Raw genomic sequence first — 10,297 nt, 5'->3', positions numbered from 1 at the left:
AGACTTCTCTTAGCGTCAGATAGTATCCGTATTCTCTCAACAATATGCTGTCTGATGGTCAGCAGCTTTGACTTGTTAAGTGTGTGATAACGGGTCTGAAGTTCGCGCGCGATCTTTCGAACCTTGGCGGTAAAATTCCTGCCAGATGTGATGTAGTCAATCACACACTGAATGCGGGATGCGTACTGTCTTGCCCAGTCTATCTTTATGGCAAGTTGATGCATTCGTCATCCATTTCAGCCAGATCTTTAGGCTTGAGAGAAACCTTGGTGTTGATGTTTCTCCGGGTCGTAAAGCATCGCTCTTCATCTATTGGATGCCTGCCCGCGGTTGGTCTTAGTGTCGACTCTCTTTCTCAGTTGCCGGCTTGTTCTAGCTGTGGTAGAGTAGTTGTTCCGCTTACATAGCCCCTTTTACGGAGTAGTTCAGCATGGTTTCGCAGACGTTGCTGCGAAAAGTGCGATAGGTCCGGGTGTTTCTCGCACCACAGAGCATGCAGCCGTGCCATGTAACCCCGTTCAGGGGCCACACTCGCATCGTAGCACTCTAGAAAGTCGTGATTCAATCGCTCCGTCCACCCAAAGGTTGCGAGATCCCGCCGATCCATCGCATTGAATCCATTTTCATTGGTTCCCCCAGCTCTAGATTGGTGGGCATTGATGGCTGACCCATTGTCGACCCGATGTCGTAACCGACGTCGTATACGATGTCGGAAATTGGGACAGTAAACGCCGTAGTTTACGACGTCCTTCTTACACGAAATATGAAAATTATTTTTCTATATATTTAAAGTTTTTTACGGACTTTAATTCTGGCTTAGAATAAAAGAAGATAATATTTTGAAAAAATTATTTATTTTCTTTAGGTTTCGTATGAAACATTTTTTATAAACGAACTAAATAAGTTGTTAACATACGGTCACATAAGACCCTTCTTATACTTTATACATAAATAATTTTATGTAAAACAAAAACATTTAAACCTTAAATATTATACTAGTGAGTACAAAAATTGAATAAATCTTTATAACATCGTAAAGACGATCGTAAAGATCGAAAGACGAAATCAGCGATGTCTTAAAGACCCCTGGGGAAAGTTTTAGATAGGAATTCATTCCGAATCATTCAGAAACAATCCGAATCATTCCGCAAACTGTATCCGAACCAATCAGAATCTTTCTGAACCAATCCGAAAAAAGTTCTCAATTTCGTTCGATCCAAATCGGTTAAAAATTAATCCGACTCAATCCGGTTCAATCCAAACTTCCAATCCGAATCAGTCAGAACCAAATTTTCAACCCGAATGAATCCGAACTCGGATTGATCTAAACCGAATTTCAATCCGAATGAATCCAATTCAATCCGAACTCGGATTCATTCAGATTGAAAATTCAGTATGTCTCAATCCGAGTTCGGATTCATTCGGATTTATTTGGATTGAAAATTGGGTTCGGATTGGGTCGGATCAATTTTCAACTGATTTGGATCGAACGAAATGTAGAACTTTTTTTGGATTGTTTCCGATTGATTCGGGCTGGTTCGGATACAGATTTCGGAATAATTCGAAATGAATTTCTATCAGAATCTATCGTCCGGGGTCGTGAGATATTGTGCCCACTGTGATGAAACTATAACCTTAAGCTTTTTAAGGAAATCGCGAACCTAGTTATAAATGAATCTCACTGATTTAACACATTAAAAGTCTTTTCTTCTCAATCTTAAGACTAGCAGAACACTAAGCTTAGAGATGAATATACATATCAATGTTTTCAATACTAACTTATATTAAGATTTTTTCCTTGCTTTTATCACTTTCTCATACTAAAAAGTATAATGTTAACGCTTGCTTATAAAAAACAGACAATGAACTCTACACAGGTACACAGGTACATTGCTGGTTGCTTGAACTTTTTTTAAATCTACGCAAAGTCCAAAACGAAGGAATCCGATTTTCTTCTAGGCTCCTATGGACGTCATAAAGTTTTGGCTGATGTAAGACCGCAACCTTTTCATTCTTACGGCAATGTACAAAACTAAGGAATCCGATTTTTTTCTAGGCTCCGACGAATTCATAAAGTTTTTCCCTGATGTAAGACCTCTACTTTTTCATTCTTAAGGCCCTCGTTTTCCCCGTTACACCAGATTCCTTTATTTTCTCGTAAAGACAATCTGGAAAATATATAGGTACCAAATTAAAACAATAGTTTTATTCCATTTTTCTAATAAAATTTATCATAAAAATTAATAATATCAATGTTCAGATTCTTGACATACATTTAGAAAGAAAATGTAGTTTAAAAAAATTTTAATTGCAAAAGAAAGAAATAATTTTTTTTCAATATTATCTTAAACACTCAAATACCTTTCAATATTTCGATCTTTTCGGGGGTTAATGGTCTTCTGTATTCTTCTTCTGGGATATTTTCTTTTCCTTTGTTTGCCTTCTCTTCATCCAAACACTTTTTTTGTAGTTCTTCCATTCCCGATAGCTTTTGAAGTACTCCTCGAACAAATCTTGAGTCTGAGTGTAACTTAATTGTCTCCCATATATCAACATGCATTCTCGTGTTTGCACCAAGATGTATCTGTTACCAAAAAATTTGTTTTGTAATTTATGAAATTATTATTAACATTAATGGTACACAGAACCAGAGTTTCATTTGGAAATAAAGGTTTCTATGCACAAGGTAAATAACATAAGTAAAAATATAAAACAAAAACAAAACATAAGTACAAATACAAGCATCATCAGAAGATTTTTGTACATATCGTGCATCTCCTTGTATTTGTGGTTGGTTTGGACGAACTGGAACAGGAGTACAATTACTTTCTGCTGATAACCCTTGTGTAGGCCTTGTTCGTTCAGATTCTAAAGGTAGAGATCGTGATCGAGCTGTTGAAACTCCTGGAGTTCCTTGGGTGAGGCTCCTGGATTCAGATATTCTCCTTGAATTGACGTCCATGCTTTCAGAATTATCTTTGTGTCTGGCGATTTTTTCCCTTTGTGGAGAACTTTCATATAAAGAAATTTCTGTTTCAAAATAGTGCTTTTCTCCTAGGAATTGAAAATTAAAACATTGAAAATACAGAAATTTTAAATTTAATGGTTCAATGACTAATAACAAATTTAGAAACAACTTGAATTTCGTTAACTTTATCTAGATATTTAATGTGCAATTTTATTTTTTATTTGCTAAAAATTTCTAAAGAAAGCAGAACCATAAATATAGAAATTCTTAATTTTATTAAACATAAGATGTCTTTATGAAATCTTTGGGGATATTTTTAAATCTTTGTAAAGTCATGGCAATTCTTGAAACCTTTGTGAAATCTTTGAAATATTTTGAAATCATTGTGAATTCATTGAAATCTTTTGAAGTATTTAAAATCTTTCCAACATTTGTGAAATCTTCTTTCAATCTTTGTTTATAAAATCCTTTGTGTTCGTTTGAAATCATTAAAATCTGTTGAAATCTTCTCAATTTTGTTGAAACTTTTAGAAATCGTTTAAAATATTTGAAGCGTTCTGAAATCAGTGAAGTCTGGTGTAAATATTTAAAATTCTTGAAATCTTTTGAAATCCTGATGAATTCTTTGAAATATTTGTGAAATCTTTCTGACATTTTTTTTGCATTCGTTCCAAATCACTAGAATATTTGAAATCTTTGTAAAATCTTTTGAAAACTTCGAAAGAAATTTAAGGTCCTTTAAAATTTGTAAAATGTTTGAAATCTGTTTAAATATTTAAAATCTTCGTGAAATCTTTTGAATGTTTTAAAATCTTCTTGAAATCTTCATGAAATGTTCCAAATATTGGGGACATTTTTGTGAAATCTTTTTAATTTAGTACACGTCATTTATAAATCTTTGAAATCTTTTGTATTCGTTGAAATGATTGAATTATTTGAAATATTTCTTAAATCTTATAAAATCTTTTAAAAAGTTTTGAAACCTTTTGAAATCGCTTCAAATTTTTTAAATGTTTTGAAATCTAGTGTACCCTTTTTAAAATCTTTGAAACCCTTCAAATCTTTTGAAAGATTTAAATGACTCATCGTATTTCTATAAAAGAACTGTTTTGAAAGCAAAAATAAATAAATCAAATCCGAGGTTCTCGTGAAAAATTCAAGGAGATTTCCAGGCTTTCAAAGTTTAAAAAATATTCAAGGAGAATTCCAGGTTTTCAAGGTTTTCAAGGTCGCTGGACACCTGTTAATAGATAAATTTTATTCATACGCATTTCCTTCATTTTAATTAAAAAAATAAGTTTTCCAATACGCCTTAAAAAGTGACACTATTTTTAAAAAAATTTAAACTTTTAACGCAGTAATTTTCATAATGAAATAAAATAAAGGATAAAGCTTTTAAAATGAAGCGAAAGCAAACAAGTTAGTAAAAATGGAGATAGCTTTAGTTACGTGGATCAATCAGAAAAGTGTCATCTAAGTCCAATCTGCGTTCATGATTATCAATATTTTCTAAATTTTCAGAATCTGTCATTACTTCACGACTGTTCATGAAGTTTGAATACTTGTCCAAAATGCTTCGATTTTGTTGATGTTTCGCTTCTTGCTGTTGAAAATTGAGTTTCCTTGTGGCTTTCTACAAATGCGAAAAAATACATTATATTTTACTGAAGGGTGTTAGTTTCAACGCCTTGAAAAAATGTTATTTGTTTTTTAAATGCTATAAAAAATCCTGCATCGTGACTGGTGATTCTTTATTTTTATTGTTCTTACCACTTTTGGCTTCATAGACATTTTCTTTTTATTGCTAACTTGTAGTCCAGTTGGCTTAGATTCACTTGGAAAACTCAACATCCGTTTGTTTGGAACTTTTAAACGCTTGTTGTCTCGTCGGGTTTGTACGTCAGACTCACTGGCTGAATTGTGAAATGAATTTATAGAATTTTAAAAAGTTAGATTTCCAATTTTTATAAATTACAATTTCTCAGCATTGAAGACTACAAAATTGAAATTACTTGAATATTCTTTTTTCAAAAATTCGATTTCCTCATTTTACTCAACAAATATTATAACTACAGTTATTTTTTCGCTTTATATATACTTAATTTTTTAATAGAATTACGAAACGAAAAAAATTTTATTATGAAACTTTTTGCATAAAATGAAACTGTTGAATTTAAAGGTTAGATCACAAATTCTTCCTTTTAACGACGAAGTGTTTCAAGTAAATGTTTGATTACTATATAAAATAAATTTCTATTTCAAAAAATAGTTATGTTATACAGCGAAAAAAATATCTAATTATAATTGTTGTAGAATAATATGAGGAAATGTAATTTTGAGATTATACAACTGATCCAAGACCCATAAAACAATGGAATTATTTCTAATATTTCTAATGTTAAATTAATTTTTTCCCCATTTTCTGTTCATGAGAAAAATAATACAAAATACAAAAACTCTTTCGGTAACATATAATATATATTGTTATATACTTCATAGTTCCTATAAAATATAAACAAATAATCCTATACTTACTACACAATAGTGAAATGTAGGCATTCAGTAAGAGATCTTCTTTTCCTCTCTCAGCTTTTAACCACACCTTTTGTTTTCTGTTTTTATTGAAATCATTTTCACTTTGGGGGAAAAAATCCCGAATAGATGACAAAGGCACAATTCTTTGCAAACCGTTGGTAAAATAAACGTACGCGTGTGTGATAAACAATTTTCTTCTTCGTTATAAAACACTCACGTTTATCATGAAATTTGCAACCGAACTTCTAAATTTGCTTTTCTTCACGTTTCATGAACGACAGACATTTTCCTTTGTTTTCTGTACAATGTGACAGACTAGACAGATCAGGAGCATTTTTCTCACTCGCACTCGCTCTAACACCATACACGTCACTCACCCAAGAGCGATTAAGACAAATACTCCTGATTTGGCAAGTTGCTATGGCAACACGCTGTTGCCATGTGCTTGGTAGCTTCAGTTTCTAATTACATATTAACCCGCCTGGAATTTTTCTTATACGCAATTTCCAATAAAGTAAGAATCAGCTGCTAGCGTCTTTCGAAGATTTGCAGTCTCTCATTGTGAGTTTTGTGAAAAAGGTAAGTACATATTTATGCAATATTGTAAAAGAAGGTTTTAAAATGTTGAAGTTCATATCAAATTTTTTAGGTTATGATACACAGAAATCTTGTTATGTTATTTTTTGTTTAGGATAGTACTTGAATCCAATTTTTTTGAATGCATTTTTTAATTTGAACAAAATTTTATAGGTCACAATGAGTAAGCCTACGAGATATAAAGAGTGTCTTGAACCTGGTTCAGATGAGCCCATTCCATCAAGCTCAAGGTACAGATACAAGAAAGCACGCGCAGAAAAGGTAAATATTCGGTCATGAATACGTTGAAGTAAAAGAAAATTTATAAAATATTTCACATACATTTTTTTTGTAATTTTAGAAAGAAACCGATTCCTTGGTGAAGGTGGAAGATTTTGAAATGATTCAGAATTTCGAAGAAGACGAAACTTTTCAGAGTCCTGTCTGTGCCGAAGAGACGTTAATTGAAAGCTCGGACGTAAGGAAATTCTTATTTAACATGTTGGTTATGTTTAACATTAGTCTTGCCCACAATTAATTGAATTTTTAAATTATTATTGTAGATTTCCGAACGAGAGAAAAGCACCGCAGATGTAAATATAAATTTAAAATCAAACCGATTAAAATTAAACTATCTGAAATTGGTACATCTGTAATTCAATAATTTCGGTAATTCTTTTAGAGTTCTGAGGTTTCACGTTCAACTTTTTTATATTCAATTCCAATTTATTTTAAATGTTTAAAACTTAATATTTTTCAATAATGGATTTTTACATTGTTCATATTTTTCCTGTAAGGTGATAAAAATCCATAGACGTGAACGGGCGATTTACACGCGCCCATTTACCACTATTGTGTAATAAAACACATCTCTGCATTTTCCTTTATTAAACACGAAAATTTCCTTATTCTACTTATTATATGATTCAAAGTCATTACATTTCTTGCAAAAAGTTTGCTGGTGCTTAGCAACTTCTGCAATTGATCTTATATATGAAAAAAAAACAATTTTACCTGTTTTTTTTACCTCCGTTAAGATAAAATTTTTCAATTTAAGGCCAAATTTTCAATAATCTATCAAGCCATTTTTGGAGAAAAAAATCATAACTTATAATATTGTAAATTACTTTTTTTAGCACAAATTAAATATTAAAAATTCGAAAATTCAAATATTATTGTTTTCCAATTAATTTCTTGCAAAGCCAAATTTATTAGTATTAGGCCTTACCATTCATATCTTTAGTTTAGGTTTGTGATCAAATTAAATAAATTCAAATTATATTTAATAAGAAAATATGAATCAAACACTATTAAATGTATCATGATATTTTAAACCTATAGTAAGGATTTTAATTTCAAAGCCCAATGTTGATGTTGACAAGTTTAAATTTATAAAGCACTAAGTTGCAAATAATAATCTAAATTTAAACTTTCGAGTTTCGAATATTTAAATTATATTAAAGAAGGAATTTAAAAATACGGCTATAATTAACAGAGTTGGCCACTTTCATCACCGAAAAAAATTCCTGGTCATTTTCTGGTTATTTTACGTTTCACAAAAAAATTTTTTCATTCATTGAAATTTGAGTTGAAATTTGAAAGCTACACTGTTGAAGCTGTACTTTTTCATTTGAAGTAATAAAAACTAAACAACAAACAAAAGAAGCCAAAATTGAACTTTTCTGAATTTTCATCTTTTCAAATCTTCCACATTAAAGCTTAAAAAATTTGTCATTCAAAAACTTTTTATTCAATCGTTCAATAATGAACAAGTTTTAAAATGGAAACCTTCTGATTTTAACAGGTTTTATTTTGAGGGTTTCAAAATAAAGATTATCTTGAAATGAAAAATTTAAAAAGGTTAACTATCAATTTCACAAACTTTAATTGTACAAATTAAATTGTAAAAGCTCACAGAGGCCTCTAACGTTAATTATTTATTAACCAGTCAAAACGAAATATTTTAAAATATACAAATTAAATGTCCTTACTTTTATCGGTGGGAAAAATTCCCGGTTAAAACATTTTTTGTTCTAAATTTATTAAATTATCATGGAAAATGATGTGAATATAACATTTTTGTCACTTATTTTCAATAAAATATGCAACTGTAGACAAGTGAAAAAAATTTTTAATTGAATTTTCAACAGTTTGTTTTTTAACAGTTGAATTTTAAAGTTTTGAAAATGGGAGAAAATTCAAAATTCAAATGTTGAAAGTTCAAATTAAATTTTCTTTCTTTTCCAACTGTTTGAAATTCAAGTTTCTGATTGCTTTAATTTTCATAAGCTGCATTTTTAACAGCTGAAATTCAATAAAAAGCGAATTTTATATCATAAAAAAAGGATTAAAAATGTTATATTCGCATAATTCTGCATGAGAATTTAATAAATAAACATTTCAATCCATAAATCGAATTTAGCCTTTTTCTTCGGAAACGAGGGGTTCACAACTCGATAGATAGACTGTACACTAACTTCAAGTGATTTGGCTGTGACTTCAAATGAATTCAAGTGACTTCACGCTAGTGACTTCAGCGAAGGTATATACCTGACTTTGTGAGTTGTTAACCCCTGGTTCGGAAATTTATCTCTTTTGGATAAAAAATTTAAAAAAATTATTGGTTTAGACTTAAATTATTTTGTTAAAAAGTTATTCTTTTTGGTTAAAATTTTAACGTCTTTCATAATTGAAAATTCAACTGTTTTTTCAGACAATTGAACTATTGGATTGGAAAGAAACTTTTTGTTGCAAATTCATATTTTTGGGTTGAAAATTCAACTGCTTTGTAGAAAATTTGACTTTTTCGCTTGAAACTTCGACATTTTGGCTGAAATTGTTTTTCTTTCATGATTCAAAAATATTTCTTGGTTACAAATGCAACTACATTTTGATAGAAAATTAAACTTTTAATTTAATTTTTTTTTTAAATTAAACTTTGGGTTCGAAATTAAATTTTTTGTTAAATATTCATATTTTCGGGATAAAAATTCAGCTTCGTATTTTTTGCATGTAGCGTGAACAATTTGGTTGAAATCATTTTTCTTTTTTAAGTACAAAATCTTTCTTAGTTTAAAATTCAACGCTTTTCTTAAATTTCGTATTTTTCGTTGGAAACTTAATTTCTTTTCGTTTTTGAAAAATATTCTGTTTTGGACAAAAAGTCAACTACTTGATTAAAAGTTGACATATTTTGTCAAAAATTAATTTTTATGTTTGAAAATTCATCATTTTTAATTGATAATGGAACTATTTGACTGAAAATTCGGTTTTTCAGCATTCGTATGGTGGGCTAATCGAATCGAATAAACCGATCCGAAAATAAACGCACGTTGAATCGAAGAAAACCATATTCGATCCGACGAAACGCACACGTCTAGTGCACAGCCTGCCCTATTTAAAATGAATTCGCTCAATAATTATATAATATTGCTCTAAATTTAGCAAATTAAATTTTAACATCGTTCAAAAATTCGAAATAGAATTTCATATAAAATATCTCCAAACTTTAAAAAGTACCAAAACCTTCGTATATCGAAACAAAGCGAAATTGTTACATTTAATGTTTATTTCAGAGAGCAAGTGAGGTCGCTAATGATTTTTTTGCTGATGCTATCGATTATGAGGTTGATGAAATCTTTATGGACACGATTGACAACAACACTGAACCGAAAAATGAAGAAGACGAAGTTGAAAATTTACAGAAAAAAGGTTTTATATCACTCGAAGATGCAATAGACAACGAAGTTTTTAGAAAACCTATTAATGTGCCGGTCAACAAAACTGTAGGAGAAGTAGTAATCATGATCTTGGAGTTTGTTCTAGTGCACGCGCTTTCATTAACTGAGGCTACTGATTTATTTTCCATGATTAATTGTATCTTTGCAGAATCTTTTCTACCAAACACTTGATATTTACTTAACAAATTATTTTAGCCGAAAAGTTGTATGCAACTCCACGGAATTTGTTCTAAATGCGGTGCATATATAGGTAAATTGAATCGGAAGGATCGTCTTGTAAAATGTAAAATATTTATGACTACAGTCAATGTTAAAGATAAAGCGTATACGGACATTTTTATAATGATGGATGTTGCATCTCCGATTTCTAAATTTATAGAGTTGAATAGTGCTTATTACAATCACATTGTAAATGAAAGAGATTTTGAAAAAGGATACATACGTGATGTTCACGATGGTAAAAAGTATCAGGAATTCG

The 10,297-nt window shown here is 30.3% G+C and overlaps 2 protein-coding genes across 3 annotated transcripts; one reads left to right on the top strand and one right to left on the bottom strand.

Moving 5' to 3' along the window:
• Positions 1-837: 837 nt before the first annotated feature.
• Positions 838-5,907, bottom strand: LOC117169688 (BEN domain-containing protein 5-like). The gene is made up of 6 exons (XM_033356171.1): positions 5,504-5,907; positions 4,739-4,881; positions 4,418-4,601; positions 2,765-3,054; positions 2,362-2,584; positions 838-2,168 (listed from the first exon to the last, which is right to left on the bottom strand). Exons 2-6 carry the CDS (start codon positions 4,817-4,819, stop codon positions 2,098-2,100), a joined length of 849 nt encoding a protein of 282 aa, XP_033212062.1. The 5' UTR covers positions 4,820-4,881; positions 5,504-5,907; the 3' UTR covers positions 838-2,097.
• LOC117169689 lies at positions 5,833-10,006 on the top strand. Of its 2 annotated transcripts, XM_033356172.1 has the most exons (5): positions 5,833-6,082; positions 6,254-6,361; positions 6,441-6,557; positions 6,643-6,672; positions 9,655-10,006. In XM_033356172.1, exons 2-5 carry the CDS (start codon positions 6,260-6,262, stop codon positions 9,988-9,990), a joined length of 585 nt encoding a protein of 194 aa, XP_033212063.1. In that variant the 5' UTR covers positions 5,833-6,082; positions 6,254-6,259; the 3' UTR covers positions 9,991-10,006. The 2 variants fall into 2 exon arrangements, with proteins under 2 accessions (XP_033212063.1, XP_033212064.1); XM_033356173.1 differs by lacking the exon at positions 6,643-6,672.
• Positions 10,007-10,297: the final 291 nt, after the last annotated feature.

Source organism: Belonocnema kinseyi, chromosome 3 (assembly GCF_010883055.1).
Source record: "Belonocnema kinseyi isolate 2016_QV_RU_SX_M_011 chromosome 3, B_treatae_v1, whole genome shotgun sequence".
Lineage (NCBI taxonomy): Eukaryota > Metazoa > Arthropoda > Insecta > Hymenoptera > Cynipidae > Belonocnema > Belonocnema kinseyi.
The sequence above is the reverse complement of the archived record's forward strand: the minus strand, read 5'-3'. Positions and strand labels throughout refer to the sequence as shown.